Genomic DNA, 19,469 nt, shown 5'->3' on the forward strand with positions numbered 1-19,469 from the left:
GAAAAGAAAAGGGAAAAGAACGATACCTTGATCTTTGTTGTTTGTTTGAAGTAATAATCTCAAAATAACTTTTACTTTAAAAACTTAAGGAAGGAAAAGAAAAAGATACCCAGTAACAGCACAGCCAATGGCTGTCTAGTTTTATGACTTGGGAAGCAGGAGCATCTGGGCAGCAATAGGTATGTATGGTTTATTAGAATCCAGACCTTCATCTAAAACTTTTATCATGATCAACTTCAGCCACAATGAAATGCTTTCTGCGTGGACTTCATGGCTTCTGCAGTGATTATCCACGAGGGACATCATATTATTCATTTTGGAAAAGCTCAAAATCCTTCAAAAACTTGTCCCAGGATATTCTGTACCTTAAAGAATACCCCTCCTTTCCCCCTCTCCTCTCCAGCTTCACAAGTAAGTCCCAGCCTTTCCTTTTCCCTCTTGCATTTTTTGTGCATCAGCATAACAGTGCTAAGGGACTGCATATGCAGTATCATCATCAGTGTCTATCAATAGGCTCTTGAGAAAAGGATTTTTTAAAATATATTTTTATTGATTTCAGGGAGGAAGGGAGAGAGAGAGATAGAAACATCAGTGATGAGAAAGAATCATTGATAGATTACCTCCTGCTCGCCCCACACTGGGGATCGAGCCCACAACCTGGGCATGTGCCCTTGACTGGGATTGAACCTGAGACCCTTCAGTACACAGACTGATGCTCTTTCCACTGAGCCAAACTGGCTAGGGCAGGGATTTTCTTGAGAGAATCCAAACTTATGGATTTTTTCCTCTCTGAGTTAGTTTAAAAATCATTGTGGAGCATAGGAAAGGCAATAAAAAACAGGGTGAACTCTGTTACCTTCAACAGTGGTGACCTGGGAAAACTTTAAGCTAATTACTCTCTTCAGATGATGGAAAAAAACAATCCAGAGAGCATTTGCCCTGAAATACCCCAAGGGATCCCTTGAAAGAATTTTCTTTGGAACTCCGTTCACTCATGGCACACGTGTGGCGTGGGGAGGCATATTTAGTAGGCCTTTCTATATTGAACAATCCTGTTCAGACCAAATGGCCCTTCTGCCCAAGTGCACATGTAGGGGCGGGGGGCACCTTCATGCTCTGGCTGTCAGTAAATACCTGTTTCATATTGACAGAGTTAAAAAAATTTTTTTAAATCCTAGTTGACATCCCTAAGAAAGTGGTTTCTTTCCTATGAAAATGTATCATACAGTACTTACTATGTGTCAGGCATTGATGAGGGTGTCAAACAGATATTAGTTTATTTAATGCTCTTAACAACCCATAAAGTAAGTATTTTTCTTATTCCCAGTTTCCAGGCAAGGAAGCTGAGGAGGGAGCTTGTATAAGTTATTGAAGGTCAAGCTTCTTGAAGGAGCAGAGTAGGATGTAAGCGCAGGACTCAGGGGAAGGTTCTTAACTCTGCAACAGCCCTTGTTCTTTGATCCTTGAAAGATCACATACCCACTGCTCTCTTCTTTCTTTCAGCTTCACCACAGCCTCTCCTCTTCCCTTTAAGAGTCTTCTAGTTTGTTACCTACATGCAACATATTTCCACACAATCCTTGATACTGCTCAATAGAAAAAGGCCTTAATCACTGCAACTTGTTCTTTCACTAGGCAAGTGCAGCCTGCTTTCTTTTTTTTTTAATAATTTTTTTTTTTTTATTTCAGAGAGGAAAAGAGAGGGATCAACATATTTCCACACAGTCCTTGATACTGCTCGATAGAAAAAGGCCTTAATCACTGCAACTTGTTCTTGCAGTAGGCAAGTGCAGCCTGCTTTCTTCTTTTTTTTAATAAATTTTTTTTTATTTCAGAGAGGAAAAGAGAGGGAGGGAGAGATGGAAACATCAATGATGAGAGAGAATCATTGATCTGCTGCCTCCTGCATGCCCCACACTGGGGATCGAGCCCACAACCGGACATGTGACCTGACTGGGGAATTGAACTGTGACCTCCTGGTTCATAGGTCGACACTCAGCCAGTGAGCCACGCCAGCCGGCCCTGTTTTCTTTATTAACCAATTAGTAAAAACAGTTGCCGGCTTCTGATAGGCTGATGCAGAGGGGCTGTATTAAGTGTTGTATTAGTTGGCAGGGGAAGTGCTATAGAACTAAAATAGAAGGGATGCTTACGGAGGTCTCTGGCTTTGTCTTTCATTTGCCCTCATAATTTCATTTTGAGGATGTGGAGAATGAGCATAAGGAGGATGCTGATCTGGATGAAGGTAAGGTCACACATGCCAAGGCAGGAGTAGGGTGTATGACATGGGATGGACAGGGGTCAGGGCACCCGTTTCCATCTTGCCGCTGTGCTTGAGCAGTGTGAACTGGTACCAGTTATTTAGCTCCTCTTGACTTCCTCTTTAAAATAAGGCTAAGCTAATTGGTTTCTAATATTTGTAAAATCCCATTCAGCCTCCCAACAATTTGATTCTACCAACACTCTTTCATAAACTACTCCTTCCATATGGCCTCTGACTCATGTAACAAATGTCTTTGGAGTACTTGTGATGTCATAATTTCCTCAGATCTCAACTTCATTTGGTAAGTTAAAACATACTTCCTGAACCCCCAAAACCCATCTCCATCCATTACCCCACTCATACCTTATTTATAGTTTAGTTACTTTTCCCAATCTATTGCTCAAACTTTTTTCTTTCACAGATATAGTTTCTACACTTTTACTTACTCTTACTAATGTAAATTCCACTTTCTACTTGCTGTCTCTAGCAAGCCTCACATGAACCTAGTTGAACCACTTTAGGAAGCTGGAAGCAATTAGTTATTCAATTCAGGCCCAGAACTCGAAATAAATTGGATAAAGAGAAACATGAGAATTAAGTAGCCTAATGCTGTGAAATGTAATCTCGTTTGCTTTACTTTCCCTTGCCTTTCGGGGTTTTATGAGAATGTGGGAAGGAATTATCTAAGCTGAATGATATGGGCGAAGGTCACACAGGGTAAAGGGAAGTGGTTCTAGGAAGTTTTCTTTTTAGGCAACATCCAACTTCTGCATATAGGTGTTTTTTTATTGTTTTATTTTGTGTGTGTTTTTTTCTTTTAGTTTTTAATGCTGATTAATCAATCTTGTGAGACTCAAGGAGCTTGTTTCTACTGCTCCCATGAGGTGATGTAATCACTTTTTAGGCTTATCTTACCAAGTGGGACTGATGTTCTTATTGCCATGAGGTACAATTGGCTGAAGCCTCAATTTGAGAGGATAGCGAGATGAGAGAAACATGGAAAATTCACTGGTAGTAAATTTTCCACACAAATATGTACTATGTTCCATTTTCAAGTAGCTGGGTACTGATTGTTTTTTAACAAATAGTTGAAAGAACATGTGGGTCAAATGCTACCTAATTATTTATCGTGCCTGTTTTAACTTAGTTGTCTAAGGTAGATCATTTTTATTTGGCTTTCTGCTCAAGTGTAGCTATTAAAGAGCTTGGGTGTCGAGATTAGAACAGAAGACAATCAGGTGAGGTTGTAAATGTGACAGTCTTAGCTGTCCCTGGTTTGGAGTAGGTTTTAGGTGCTTAATAAGTATTTATAGCAGAATAAAACACTGAAATACATAATGTCCAAGAGAAGTGATTATCTCCCTCCTGAAAATGTTATAGCAGTAAATGGAATCATTTTTCAAACCAACTAAGATCAAATTTGTAGGTTGCTTATTTGAACCTTACAGTCTGAAATGAATTTCACTTCCCTAAATGACCAGAAGTAGTAATATTTTTCATGGTCATGAGAACCAGTGGCCAGCAAGACAGTCAATATTCAGAGATCTATTTGAATTACCATGGTTCTCTTTCTTACTCAGCTTCATACTTAGGCAGTCATGGCTTGCTTTCATTCAAAATTGTTTTAGGTCCACCTATTGCTGTTCACTGGATCTGGGGTATAAAGTCTATGGCTAGAATCACCTCTTTCTTGGCTGATTTCCCCCATTAAACTACACATTTCATGATTATGGAGGGCTGGAGTTTCTTCACCTTTATATCCCCAGAGCTTTGTACATAGTCGGTGCTTAGTAATGCTTTTTGGGTGAATACATCTTTGTGATAGGAATCATGCTTCTTCTTCTTCTTCTTTCTTCTTTTTCTTCTTTCCTCACCTGAGGATATTTTTCCATTGACTTTTATAGAGAGTGGAAGAGAGAGTGAGAGACAGAGAGAAACACTGGTGTGAGAGAGACATATTGATTGGTTGCCTCCTGCACACATCCTGACCAGGGCCGGGGAACCTGCAACCGAAGTATGTGCCCTTAACTGGAATCAAACCCGGGAGCCCTCTATCCACTGAGCCAAACTGGCTAGGGCAGGAGTCATGCTTCTTGAAAGAAAGGGAATTGTCAAGGCAAGCTGGAAAGCCTCTTGATGTGTTTTAGTCCAGAGGATTCAATGTCTTGATTGTGACCAGCAGAAAAGCCAGCTAGGGCCCTACCTGGTTTGGCTCAGTGGATAGAGCATCAGCCTGCAGACTGAAGGGTCCCAGGCTCGATTCTGGTCAAGGGCACATGCCCAGGTTGTGGGCTCCATCTCCAGAAGGGGGCATGCAGGAGGCAACCAATCAATGATTCTCATTATTGATGTTTCTATCTCCCTCTCCCTCTCCCTTCCTGTCTGAAATCAATAAAAACATATTTTTAAAACGGGAATTTTTAAAAATATGTTTTTATTAATTTTATTTTTTTATATTTTGATTTTTTACAGAGAGGAAGGGAGAGAGATAGAGAGTTAGAAACATCGATGAGAGAGAAACATCGATCAGTTGCCTCCTGCACACCTCCCACTGGGGATGTGCCCGAAACCAAGGTACATGCCCTTGACCGGAATTGAACCTGGGACCTTTCAGTCTGCAGGCCAATGCTCTATCCACTGAGCCAAACCGGTTATGGCTGTTTTTATTAATTTTAGAGAGAAAGGAAGAGAGAGGGAAAGAGAGAGAAAGATTGATTGGCTGCCTTCTGCAAGCCCCCCACTAGCGATTGAGCCTGCAACCCAGGCATGTGCCCTGACTGGCAATTGAACCAGCAACCTTTTGGTGCATGGGACAACATTCAACCAACTAAGCAACATCGGCCAGGGCCAGCTAGGAATTTTTGCTTGATTTTTCTAAGCAGGGCCTCTGGATTTTTCCCCTCAATTACAGCAAGGGAAAAGAATGGTCATTCTCATTAAGGTTTTTGTGAAGTCAGTATTCTGTGTCATCTCAGAGGGTAAAGTACTGAGACCACCAGCCACATAAGCTGATATGCCTTCATATCTCACAATTCAGGTGTGTGTGGCGTCCTATTTTGGCAGGAGGTGGAAGTCAAGGTTTTAGAAGAGTGATTAAGAGTGTGGATTCTGGAGCCTGATGGCCTGGACTCAGGTTCTCATTTCACCGCTCACCGATGCTGTGAACATGGGAAAACCACTTTATCCTGCTGTGCTTCCAAATAGGAAAAAGAGAATAAAACCGACCTCATAGTTATGTGTATCAGTCAGTTAATGTAGAACAGTGCTTGGCACATAGTAAACACCTAATAACTGTTAGATATGATTACTATTCTCCACTCATTAGCTGTGCAACCTGGGGCAGTTATGTTCTTTTGGCCATGGTTGCTTCACTTTTAAAATGAACCTAATAATACCTTACCCACCTTGAGGGGCTGGAATCACATCATCTCCTGAGACCCATGACTTGCCCGCTCCCCCTCCATGATGTATCAGCATTGTGGGTATTGAGAGGATTCTGAAACTTTATAATTTTGCTCCATGCTGTAGCGTAGGAAGGTCAACAAGTCTCTCCAACTTATGTCCCATTTTGCCAAATCTGCTGAGGCTTCTTGAAACGTATTCTAAAAATCAGTTAGTAGTTACGTCTGAGAAAATGGAGCCTTCTCAGTTAAAGAAGGAAATATGTGCCATGTCTCCTCCCCTCACCCGTATATTGGAAGACTGATCTTAAAGGCAGGTGTGATGATTCCTTTTTTTCCCTCAGCCTTGAAGCAGAAGTCTGATTTGGTCAATGTGCATTTTCTCTGGACAGAAAGCTGGTTCTGAGACTTAAATGGCACCAATGAATATTTCTGCATGTGTAGTGGACTTGTTTTTTAATTGTGTGTGCCCTAGTTAATATTCCCAAAATATACTAGGATCACTAGCAAACAGGAAAGTATCCATTTAGACATAGTCAAATCAGGGATTAGGAAGTGCTATCTTAACTTTCCTATAAGGATGGATGGAATACAATATGTACCCTCTTTGTGCGAGGGTTCCTTTTGAACACATTGCTAGACGTGCTATTGCAATCAGAATTTCTTAGTGTTCATATTTATTGGGGAACATGATACAAGTTATCAGTGGGGGACCCGTAGCCATTCCCTGCTACAGAGAAGGCAAGACTGTCCTTTGGCTTGTTGGCAACAACTATTTTGCAGAATAAATTGCTGTTTGTGTTTAACACTTGGGCTCAAAGAGAGCCGGTGATTACTTTTGAGCCACGGTAACTATTAAGCTAGCTTGACTCTCCTGATCCAGCACGGTGCCTTGCCTATCCCAGGTGCTTACTCAATGCCTGCTGACTGGACAGGATTTGAAAGAGAAACACTGAGACCTTCAGGTACGACAGGAAGCTGTCCCAAGAGGCAACTATGCAGCTGGGAGACAGGGCTGCAGTTTTTCCACGACCTCAGTTGCCAGGTTCCCAGGATATAATCAGAGTATTGGGAACTACATTGAGCTGATGTTGGGTGGTGGTTTTGTCTGTCCCGTTTCTGCTTTAGGCAAATTGAGTCTTTGATAGAGACCTGGCCGGTAGAGACCTTTCAGATGTTTTGTCCCTTAGAGGAATGTGGCTCCTCGGGGACTTCGGTGAATTGCTTTGCCTAACAAGGCAGGTTGTGTGTTACCTTGTACCATGCCAGGCTTCCTTTCGTTGGTTGGATCACTGAAGCAGAGAGAGGTGCCCTTTAGCCGCCAGGATTCCTAAGAGAGCCAGGAAGGCAGAGCTGCTGAAGAAGCCTGAGGTTGGCAGGGAGTGTGGAGAGTAACCATTCCTGCTGGGGCTGTTTACTCTGCCACCCTAAGGCTGGTGGACACTGGGTGTGGTGGGCGTGCTTGTCTAAGTACTTGTTTGTGGAACACTGAGACACCAGGGCAGAGCTAAAACAGCAGTAATCTGAAACCAGTCGCGTTGGTTTTCCTTCTCTGGCCTCCGCAGCTAAAATCTGCATTCCAGATGAAACCTGCAGGGAAGCGGAAGAAAGCACTTAAAAAAAAAAAAAAGCTTCAAGGGCAGTAAATTAACTGCTTTTGAGTTCCAGCGATTTTGAGATGATCTAGTTCTTTCTTTACTTTTATTTCTTTGCTTTGGGCTTTGTGAGTGGCTGTTGATCTGTGTGCACTGCTAGTTTTTTGTGTGTTGTTTTTGTTTGTTTGTTTGTTTGTTTGTTTTGTTTTGGCCTGGATGACACAGGTTTCTGACCATAATTTAGATGGCAAAGGAGGGCCCGTAAAAAGTATTTCAGTCATTTTCTGCTGATTCACTTTTGAACGTCTTGGGCTGCTGGGGTGGTGGAGGGCTGTCAGGAGCAGCTTGCCGGCTCAGCACTTTCTGGAGCCTCACTTGCTCACCAATGAGGAAGTTGAAAGCAACCAGGAGAAAGACGGGCACTGGGGCGGAGCTGTGGTGAAGTCCTGGGCTGGGATGACTGGGGCCGGCTGACTTTCCTTACGACAAAAAGCCTTTTGTCCACGGAAATAAATACGGAAGTCCCAGAGGAGCAGCCTCCCAGCCCGCGAGTAGTAAGGTGCGCAGCCCAGGCAGCTTCTGGGCATAGAGCTCCGCGGACTTTTTACAGTGGCCCTGGGCGCACCGTGGCCGCACAGACCGGAAGGGGAGCACAGTGACCGACCTGAAAGAGACCAAGTGTGCTGCTGGGCGGCCGAGGAGCCGGCCGCTGGGTCCTGTTGCTCCTGTCCTGTAAGTTAAGAGCTGATGGCGTGGATACACTGAGAGCAGGGGCAGGTAACAGAAGTCGGGACTGCCATCGAGGGCGCTGCTGTGAGGCATGGAGGACGTCGGTGACCCTGTGAATGGCAGTGATGTCTCGCAACCAGACAAGTCTGAAGCAGGACCCGAAATGGCCCAGTCGATCCTGAGCAAGTTCTCTATGAAATCCTTCTTTGGGTTTGCGAGTAAATTGGAATCTGTGAAGCCCGAAGAGGAAGATGTGGTGCTGCAAGCATTCCACCCTTTAGTGGTGGATCCCACGCGTGGGCTGGATGGTCCCAGCCAGGGCTCGGATGAGCAGGAGGCAGGGGCTCAGGTTGCACCGGGCCTCGGAGGAGATGATGGGAAGACTGCGAGGGAGGAGGCAGGGAGGGAGTTGGAGGGAGGTCAGGGAAAAGCAGAGGCAGGGACTTCTCTCCCTGGTCAAGAGCTTCTTCCACTCACTGCTCTGAGTGTGAGCAGAGACGATGCCATCTTGGTTCGCGGGACCCTGGTGACCACCACCAGTGATTCGGACTCTGATGATGGTGGCCAGGAGCCAGAAGAGGGAAGCAACACCAATGGCCCAAAGTCCCCAAGTGTTGTTTTATCCGAGCCATCTGAGGAGCCCAAAGAAAAGCCAGGAGACTGTAGCGAGAACACTGCCGCTGGGGAGAGGGATGCTGCAGTGCTCGGATTGGAAGGTCCTCAGGGGGCTCCCCCTGAGACACGTAGCGAACCGGAACCTGCTGATGGTGGTCTTCAGACGGAGCACAGCCCCAGTCAAGGACAGGCTGGGGAAGAAGGTTCCCAAGTTCTACCTGTGGGAACAGACCAGACCTTGAGCGCTGGTGTCACCGAGAACACCTCTTCTAAAAAAGAAGCCCCTGGAGAGAAGTCATTCCAGCTGCCAGCTTTCTTCAGTGGGCTCCGCGTGCTGAAGAAGGGGGCTCCCGCTGAGGGTGGGGAGACCATCACCGAAATTAAACCAAAGGATGGGGACCTGGCTCTGCTCAAATTGACCCAGCCCGTTCAGAAGTCCCTAGCACAGACAGGGCCTCCGACAGGGAAGACTGGGGAGAAAGCCAGTGACCTGAAGGCCCCTCCCACTCTCCTGGAGCAGCTCTCCCAGCTCCTCAGCATCGACATGCCCAGGGCCGAAGTGAAGGCAGAAGACCCTGAGCCGCCCCGGGGAGGAGAGATGGGCTGCAGCGCTGCCCAGGAGAGCCAGGGTGGACCAGCAGAAGCCCAAACCCCGGGTGGAGAGGTCAAACCGAAGCCACCAGAAACCGCCCTGGAGGCCTTTAAAGCCTTGTTCATCCGTCCCCCCAAAAAGGGGACCACAGCTGACACCTCTGAGCTGGAAGCTCTCAAGCGCAAGATGAGGCATGAGAAGGAGTCCCTAAGAGCTGTGTTTGAACGGTCCAAGGCAAGGCCAGCAGACGGCCCCTCGGATTCCAAAAGCGTATGTAGAATTGGGTTTTCCATTTTGTCCTACGATGTGATGCTGCTGTATTTCTTTTGAGGTTTCCTGTCAAAGTGAATTCCGATCACCTATTATTAGCGACTGTCTTTTAGGTGAATGATGATTATTATTGAAATTGTCCTTGTAAGGAGTAGGACAGCAGCGTTTCCTTATGTTTTTATAGATTGGTATAAGAGAGGTGTATGTAATTATGTGCTGGTGGGAAAGGGAAGCTGCCACTCGGAGTTTAAACATTAATAGTAAATGTTCTTATAAAACTGAGCAGCATGAGGATGCGATGCAATATGGAAACAGCCCAGGTTTCCTCACCACTTAATTATATACCTCGGTGAAAAGTATTTTTCTTTTATATGTCTGCCACTCAGCAGAATACTTGTTTGTGATGTAATTGAAATGTTCTGTGTTGGTTACAAGGCATCCTGATTGAGCACTGCATTTAAAATGAGACCTGGATTTTAATTCTGACAATGCCATTTACTGTCTGGGTGACCCTGATCACCTCTGAGCCTCAATCTCCTCATGAGGAGAAAAGAAAAAAAAAAGTGCTAATCCTCAACCTATAGAGTGGTTGTGAAGATTAAGTGAAGTTAGTGTGTGGTGACTATCTAATTAATAAAAACTGTTACTCAAAGAAAATTAATTAATTTGGTAATTTATAGACTACCTGTCCAGTAGATCTTAGAGGTTCATAAGGACAACAAATAGCACGTCTTGGATTGTATCAACTCAGAATACAATTATTTCCTCTTATACAGTTCATCAGTTAAAGTGTTAAAAATTAAAAAGTTTTTGGTAGAATTATCTTGGGTTTTAGTTGAAAACTAAACACAATATAACACTTGCATAGTTACAAAAAATCAATGAATAAAAATAGCTTGAAGGCCATCTCACTATTATTTTTTTAATAGGAAAGAAAAAGCGAATTAAACTAGTGATGTGGGCTGCTTGAGAAGTGTATCTTGGCCTATAGCTAATGTTGATGGAAAGTGGAATAGTAGTCATTATATCATAAAAAACCATGGAGTTGTTTTGGATACACTTGTAAACATTCCTATAAGTGTACTTGATTGGAGTACATTTGTATCTATATCTACAGCTCAAAGTGGATTTGTGATTTTTTTTAGAGATAGTTACATGATAAAAGTCATCTATCAAGGGTTGTGTAATACTTGGCCTTGAGGTGTGTTTTTTTTTAATTGAAGTATAATGAACATACAGCATTATATTAGTTTCAGGTATACAACATGATTTGACATTTGTATGTATTGTGAAACAATTAGCACAATAAGGCTCTTTACCCTCTATCCCCATGCGGAATTACAAAGTTCTTTTCATGTGATGAGAATATTTAAAATTTACCTTCTAAATAACTTCCAAATTTAAACTACAACACTATGGACTATAGTTACCATGCTGTACATTAATTACATCCCCATAGCCTTGAGTTGTTTTTTTAATTTTTCACTCCCACTGATCACTTTACATGTCTGGGAAAGGATCATTGAATGCAATGTGCAACTGGCCATTATTTTATTCATGTTAGAGTTAACATGTTTGTTTTCGGGGAATAATTAGCTTTAGCCATATTTCATTTAACTGATCATTTTCTTTGCCCACTTTTTAAACAGCCTGAACACAGCCCCACTGAGCAGGACGATAGGACTCCTGGCAGACTCCAAGCTGTCTGGCCACCCCCAAAGACAAAGGACGCAGAAGAAAAAGTGGGATTGAAGTACACTGAAGCAGGTAATGTGAAAACAGGCCAGGCACCCAGGAATGGGTCTCCTACTGGCTGCAATGGCTTTTTTAATTCAGGAGACTCTCGGAATTTGAGTTTTTGTTTTGTTATAAAATGTAATGCTGAAGGCTTTTCTTTTTGGTTGTGCCTTTAAAGGGAACCCTTACACTCTTATCGTTAATGAATCTTTTCGAGATGAAAGGTGAATGCAGTGGAATGAATGAAGGGGGGCACAGGTGTAAAGTAAGAGACCCTTTGGGGAACTAATGGAGAAGGTAGATTACAAATTCCTCAGGAAGCAGGTGGTTGGGCCTCTATAATGTGTGAGCTGGCAGGGTTGCTGGAAGAGGCAGAGTATGGTTCTCCAGAGCTGTAATCTGATTTGCTGTTTGTCTGTGACTAATGCTTTTCAGCTACAGGAACCTTGTGCAGAGTGAATGTACAGATCCCATATCAGTTACTCTTTCACTTTTGTTAGACAAAGCTTTAGTTCGTGCGTGGCCACTTTTAAAGGAACCTAACTCTCTGGAAACCTTCCCAGGAGCTTTGCTTGAATATATTTAAATGGAGTGGGAATCTAGACATTTTTACTTTGTAAGTGAAAGGTTCACATGAAATTGTAAAAAGAAATGAAGGATGAGAGGATAGTATATCTTAATTGTATATGTGTGAGTGTATGTGTCTCTAATGAATCCTATGTCATCCTAGCATTTGAAGATCTCCTATGCATGCTTATGTTCTGCTGGTTGTCTTAGGTATGTGTGCATATTAAGGTCAGTCTATCTGGTTATAAAAATGTACTTCAGTTGTACTCATAGGTAGACATAGTGGATCAAAGTTTAGGTGATTTAGTAATAGATGGGTTTTCTGCAGTATTGTAAAATTTCTTCAGTGATTGAGAACACATGAATTTCATTCAGCAACCTGATTGCTTTTAGCCTCCTTTTGCACAATTGCAAACTTCTGATCACCCCAAGGCATCAACTACTTCATAGCATTTTTTCCTGCAGTGCTTGACTTACAGAAAGAACATATATGTAGCTGTTCCAGTCTTCTTACCTACGTTTGATTTTCCAAAATTGGAATGCTTTTGATTGCAATATTGAACCACATATCAAATTATTTTCCTCATGATCTGGCACAGTCTGAACAATTATAAGTATTAAAGTTTGCTTTTAATGAAAAACCAGAATCCTATTCGTTCTTATTCCTAGTTTATATTGGTGATGTTAGTCTCATCCCTACCAATGCATCATGGCATCCTTCTTGTAACTGGCCATTAGTGTTAATTTTATTAATGATAGAGTTAATGTGTTTATTTTCAGGGAATAATTAGCCAAATTCCATTTGGTAATAGAGAAGGAAATAAACCTCAGTGGTATTTGGGGGATGTTTATAGTTCTACAGGGATTCCTTAGGTTTCACTCTGCCTTCTTTTATTTCTGAAGCTCAGCAGAGCACCCTGATTTACCCCATGTGTGGCTTTTCCAGTCTTTCTTACTTTCTTGTTTTAATGTAATGATCTATGTTATGAGAGGTCTCTAAAGTTTTGGGGAAAATGAGGATGAAGGGCCGAACTATGATAGTTCTCCTAGAAGGTCTCTGATGGCCCAATGACATCATGCAACAGAGAGAGGGTGGCAATTAAGGGAAGGCATCTAGGCCGGCCAGTTCCCACGAGTGACAGTACTGTGGCTTAATTACTGTGCTCCGTGGTTCTCAACTTTCCTAATGCCGCGACCCTTTAATACAGTTCCTCATGTTGTGGTGACCCCCAACCATTAAATTATTTTCGTTGCTACTTCATAACTGTAATTTTGCTACTGTTATGAATCGTAATGTAAATATCTGATATGCAGGATGTATTTTCATTGTTACAAATTGAACATAATTAAAGCATAGTGATTAATCACAAAAACAATATGTAATTCTATATGTGTTTTCCGATGGTCTTAGGCGACCCCTGTGAAAGGGTCGTTCAACCCCAAAAGGGGTTGCGACCCACAGGTTGAGAACCTCTGTCCTAGGGCTAGTGCTCAGATTCTTGAAAGCCTTGGAGGTGCACAATACCTTGTGGACACACTTGGAGAATGGGGGGTGGATATAAAAAAAGAATAAGATAGCCCATGCCTGAAGGAAACTTGTTTTTGACCCAGTACTCAATATTAGCATGGTGCCTTGTCACTTACTGCTAATCTTGAGGAAGTTAACATTTCCCTTTTTATTGTCTCTGTTGAGAAATAAGCATTTGCTTTGTAACAATGCATTCTGTGGTATTTTCATTGATTTCCCCTGCCCTTAGGGAAACATACAAAATTTATCACTCTGTAGGAATCACAGAGACAGAAAAACTATATACAAAATATTTCAAGGTATTTGAAGTCTTACGCTTTTATACCTTCAGTGCTTTTATTTTTCTAGTGTGTATTATTCATTAAATGAGTGAAACAGGAGGTCAACACTCTAGCATCCATATTTCAGTTGTGCGATAGCAATTGTGAGCTGTTGACATCTGAGCCTAGTTCTTGGCAGAGATGGAAAAGAGATGATGTTTTTCATCATGAGTCTCACACTGTCCTTATGCTGCCCTCGGCCACTTCGGACTTGCCACTGCTTAGATTTCCCTCTATTCAGAGTTTATCGTTCAATGATCTTTTTTTTTTTTCCCTGAGGGCTTAAGATAACACCTAATACTGTAAACTCACTTTGTTCAAGAATAAAAAGTAAAAGAGAGCTGATATGAGAGAAGCTGTCCCCTTAAACTACAGCTTCATGAATCCTCTTCGTCACAGGAGGGTAGCTAGCCACTGTTGCTGGTGCCCACCGCCAAGGATCCTCTCTCTTGTCATTTCCAAGGCCGTCAGCAGCATCTGTAGCTGCTGATGACACTGTGACTACCTTGGCAGCTAAAGCCTTTGGCTTCCATTAGAGCCTCTGATGCCATTTTGATGACATTGTGCCCCCCATCAAGGGCAATTCTGCTGCCAATCTCTGAGCTCTTGGAGCCTTGGTGATGTGCCAGGTGAGAGAAACACCAGAACCTCCAGAGCTGTCACTCAGGGGACTCTCAGGTGCTAGAGTTGACCTCCACTGCTCTGGGAGGGCCCCCGTGTTAGCCCACTGTTGTGCCTGAATTGTTCTGCTCAAGGAGAGAGAATCCCTTTCTCCCATCTCTTGGGCTGTGCTTTCTTACATTCCTCCTTGTGTTTGGAATGCTTCACTGCAGTTTTGAGTGAAAAGAGAATCTCCCCCCCCCCCCCCCCCCTGGTACTTGAGCTGGAGACCACCTAAGTGACAGACCCCATGTTCTTCTCAGAACCGGAGCTTGCTGCTGAAACAAGCTTGGGGGATGGTCTTTCATTTTCAGAAGGAATTCTTTAGTGGACTTCTCACATCTTAAGGGTTAATCAACCCAATGTGAGTCCTTGCCACTTCTCTGTGGAGCCAATCAGAAATAGCAGTGAACTTGTGAAGCTCGGGGCTAAGCAAAACCCAATCACAACAAAGTAAAAAGGTGTTCTGTGGCACATACAAGGGGAACATGAGAGAAAAATGCCTACCTTTTAAATTTGTGACAAAAGCAATTTGTCTCATGAGAAATAGATAACCAGTATTCTGTCCCTTTTCTAATACACTGTCCTGTATGTGCTGAGGTTATGTAAGGGTTAGTAACTTCCTTAGTCTTTAAAAACAAAAACCTAGAAAGCATAAGATACTCTTGGTATCATATAATCATTGAATAATAAGAGTTAACATAGGGTTAAACTTTTTATCTCAAACTTGAATGAAAATAATGTATTAACCACCTTAGGTCAGATCTTTTGTGCAGTATAAAGGCACTTGGCCTTATTTTATTTTCATTGCATGTATTATTACATCAACAGAGTTCTGTTGGGAATCAGGCAACATGCCAATTGGGTGACTTGATTGAGAGTTTATTAGAGAATATTTACAAAGGTGTGGGCAGGGTTTAGGAAACTCAACAAGAGATGAAGCAATAGTTTGGGGCTGGTAATAGTGAGAAGTTTTAAAGTCCTAGACCTGAAGGGGCAAGGGTGGGAGAAGCTATTGGGAAACGCAGAACTTCAGAGGGAAGCTTAGTAGTATGGAAAACACTGCCTAACAGGAACCCAGCAGGGGACTTGGGACTTGGGTGGAGGGCTGATCTCCTGGGAGGGAGTGGAGTGGTGGGGGGCGGGGGGTACCTATACCCTGACCCTCTTCTGCTCTGTGGTTTCCCACCAGTCGCTTCGTTGGCCTGCATGGACAGGATTGGCACATACAACATTACCCCTGACCACACAGGCCTTCTACAATGGCATGAAGAAAAACTCCTGTTTTTTTTTTATCATCCTGTGGAAGCATTATGTTTTCTGCTCCAATCAGTTCATAGGAAATATAATGGCCTTGCGCTGTGGATATCTACTTCTCCTTAATGTAGAGGCTTTGTTTTCTGATCTCAGAAAACCTTCCGCCGCCATCTAGGAACATTCTCTTTCAAAAGTTTTAAATGTTTTTGTATATTGCAAAATAATATTTTGGAAATAATCCCGAAATATCAGAAAGCAAAAGAAACTTTCTGTTATCCTGTTCCATAGAGAAACCATTGCCAACCTTATGCATCATGATAGGCCAATGTATATTTAAGACTTAAAATTTTGTTTGATCACACTCTGCAGGCTGCTTTTTTCACTTGAAAACTTGACTATTTTTTAGTGACTTTTGTTACATTTTAACAAAATTCTTTATAGTGGAATTGCTAAATATAAGGGTATATGCCTTTTTAAGGTTTTGATGCATATTAATAAATAGCCAAAGTTATGTTTTCACACTGAATATCTTTAGATAAAAATTAATATTTTTAGAACACTGAAAATAATTTATTTCCTTTATCATTTGCCTTTAATTTTAATTGTAATTTCTGGGGTACATAAGTTTTAAATATTTATGTAGTCATATATTCTCATTTTATTATATATCTTTTCTATTGGCTTATGAAGACTTTTCTGTATTCAAAGATCATGTATATCTTCAAATTTCTTAAATAATTTCTTTCTACTTCTTCCTTTCTTCTCACTTTCCTTCAATTTCACATAAAAAATTAACTTTGGTGCATAGCCTGAGGTAGAGATCTAAGCCAACCTCTTTTTTCCTAAATTGTTAATTTTACAGCAGGATTCTGGAATAATTATCCCTCTGTGTGCTAAGTTTGGGACTATTTGGGGCTTTCAGTTCTCTTTGATGTGTTTGAAATTTTGTATCAGCATTTTAATTATTGCAGCATGATGCTGCATCTCAGAATCTATTCAAGTTGTCATGCATACTTTTTGGAAATATGTTTGTGGCTTTCTCATATTTATTCTTACAGCAAATCTTAGTTTACTTGGTTAAGTTTCAAAAGGATTCCTTTGGGACCTTTATTGGAATTGCATTAATTTTTAAATTGATGTGAGAGTGGGTATGAAAATTGAGATCTTTAAGATGCGTAGTATTTCTGCCTAGGAACATAGCTTATAAAACTATTCAAATTTTCTTTTATGATTTTTCTTTAAATATATTCCAAGGCATATTATTTTTTTAAAGAATAAATACAATTAATGAATTTGTGTCTTGCGATTTATTTTTCTTAAAAGTCAAGTGCATTCCTAAGAATCTTGTGACTCACGAAAGCCAGCTCTGATTAGTGATTCTTAATATTCTGTGATGCCTTTAAAACCAGTGATGATAGAGAGCTATGGGAAAACACACTGCAGTTAATTTTGCATATATTTCAGACCTGCCTCCTCCTCATGAAGTTAATGTTTGTGAGATTCAAATGGTACCATTTGGGGAACTGGCAGTAACTTAATTACCCATGAAATGAGGGAGAAAAAAGTACAAAGAAAAGTACTCATGTTTTCTGAAAAAAAATGAACTGTGCATATTTGGTTTCTCTTCCAATGTGCATCTGGGAAAAGCCCTTCTCCACTGGCTGTACCTCACAGCTGGCCTGCAGCCAGGGCATGGCACATAGACTGCCCCTCCTGAGAGTAAGCACTCGGGAAAGAGGCCCTAGCAGGGGGCGTCATGGCCACTGGAGATTGGAGTGAGCAAGCTGTCAATGCATGTGGCATCTCTTGGGGCTTACTCACACCACCCAGAACCTTGGAGTAGCTCAGGGACATCCTATTCAGAGTATTTTTGGATCAGATAGAGAAATAACTCACCTCTCAATGACAGTCTACTTTCTGATTTGTTTCTAATTTGGGTTCCCTTGGTTATAGAGTGATTGGCTACCCTCCTTGCCTCACTAGCCAGGGAAAGCTATAAATACTTTGGAATATTTAGTGGCCTACTGTACTATGAAAAGTTTTTCCATTCATAGCTAACAGGCTGCATTAGCCATGAATGGATTTCCTTTTAATGTCCTGTGTCTAGACAGGATTATGCTAAGTGTCTTCTTTCTCAGTTTAGGCAATGGGTTTTTGCATTGTCTATTTTATAGGCCTTTGTGATATGTTACTGTTACTGGCCAGATGGTGAAACCTCTGTTCTTGTTTTCTTGAAGGAAAGATTTCAGTCAAGAGACGAAGTGCAGTCAAGCAATCCAAGGATTTCTTGGCCGCAGTAAAAATACACTTAAGGCAGTGAGACAGGAAGGGCACAGAAGAAGCAGGTGAGCCTAGGCTGGGCTGCTTTGGCTCACTGGGAAGTCTGAGAAGAGAGGGCCTTGCAGATAGGTTCAGGGGGTTAACCTGGATGAGCTGCCACTGCCCATTGCTCCTCTGGCTGCAAGTGTCCTGGGGTCCCTGAGAGGGAAGAAGGGGGTAGGGGAAGGGAATAGTGTGGGTGTGCTGGTCTGGGTCCTTTGCATTGAGGGTGTTAGGATTCTGAGGGGAGGTCTCAGGGGAGGGTCTCAAGTGAATATTCATCCGCTTTCCAGGTGTGCTCTTTGTTGTTTTTCCATTGATCTTTAGAGAGTGTGGAAGGGAAGGTTGAAGGAAGGAATGGAGGGAGGGGGAGGAGAGAAAGGGGAGGGAGAGAGAGAAAGAGAGAGAGAGAGAGAGAGAGAGAGAGAGAGAGAGAGAGAGAGAAACAGAAACACCAACGTGAGAGAAACACATTGATTGGTTGTGCCCTGACCAGGGCCGCTACTCACATTTCACCAATGTTCATTTATTTTATGCCAATATAATGGTTAAAAGTTGCATACACTTGTTTTAAGTGTGTATTTTTCTGATATTGGAATGGTTGGATATCTTATTCATTTTATCTTCTTTTGTGACTTGCTTTGCTTTTTTTGTAAATTGCATCATTAGTCTTTACTCTTTTGATTTGAAGGAGCTTTTTATATATTAAGGAAATTAATCCTTTGATTGTTGTATATATTGCATTCTTAATCTCCAGCTTGCCATGTCTTTTGCCTCCCGCTCTTTCATTATATGGAAATTTTATATTTTATGTAGTTACATCTTTTCTGGACTTATTGTTGGTTTAAGGAAGCTTTTTCTAACCTAAATTTTAACAAGTATATTTTAGCTAAAATGCACACATATATGTTTAGATTTTTTTTTTAAAATCTAGAATTTGTTTTTGTGTTTTGGAGTAAATAAATGTGTATTAAGGGTGGCAGTGTGCTGTAATGATGGGGGAACTTGGGCTATGGAATGGAATGTGGAGTCAAATTCGAGGCTTCAGCAGTTACTGGGCAGTCATACCTTTATTGGACAAGTTACTGAGCAAGCTAATCACCTACTTATGCCTTGGGTTCCTTATAAGTTCTTAAAAATGTTGTTTTTAGTATTTAATGAAATAATGCATTTAAACACCTTAGCCTGGAGCATTGTAAAACCCAAACAATGTAAACTGCTATTAATTTGTTTTCCCCAGGTAACTACTTGCTCCAACTCTCTTTAATATAGATCATTCTTGCTCAGCAGATATGGAGTGCCAACTTTCATATATAAATTCCTTTCTACATGCTAATCTATTTCTAGATCCCTTAATATTTTTGTTGTTGTTATTGAGATGTTTAGCTAGACCCAGCGACAATTGCATGTCTTTGTAATTAATGTAGTTTTCCAGTTATTCAAATATGTGGTGATTCAATTCACCTGTATTCTTATTTCCCCTCTAAATGTTGTTTTGATAGTTGTGAACATAAACTCTTATAGATGAACTAGAGTCCTGGTGCACAAAAATTTGTGCACTCGGGGGGGGGGGTTCCCTCAGCCTGGCCTATGCCCTTTTGCAGTCTGGGACCCCT

The 19,469-nt window shown here is 41.8% G+C and overlaps 1 protein-coding gene across 2 annotated transcripts in view; it reads left to right on the forward strand.

Moving 5' to 3' along the window:
- Positions 1 to 19,469, forward strand: part of FMN1 (formin 1) — a 432,998-nt gene that overhangs the window by 133,384 nt on the left and 280,145 nt on the right. Inside the window, exons 1-2 of one of the 2 annotated variants that reach the window (XM_005885759.2) lie at positions 6,766 to 9,465; positions 11,115 to 11,232. In XM_005885759.2, coding sequence (XP_005885821.1) covers positions 8,080 to 9,465; positions 11,115 to 11,232 — 1,504 coding nt within the window. In that variant the 5' untranslated portion in view covers positions 6,766 to 8,079. Of the gene's footprint in view, positions 1 to 6,765; positions 9,466 to 11,114; positions 11,233 to 19,469 lie in introns of those variants that run through there. The other variant, XM_005885758.2, reaches the window with a different exon arrangement.

This window comes from Myotis brandtii, unplaced genomic scaffold (assembly GCF_000412655.1).
Source record: "Myotis brandtii unplaced genomic scaffold, ASM41265v1 scaffold927, whole genome shotgun sequence".
Classification (NCBI taxonomy): Eukaryota; Metazoa; Chordata; class Mammalia; order Chiroptera; family Vespertilionidae; genus Myotis; species Myotis brandtii.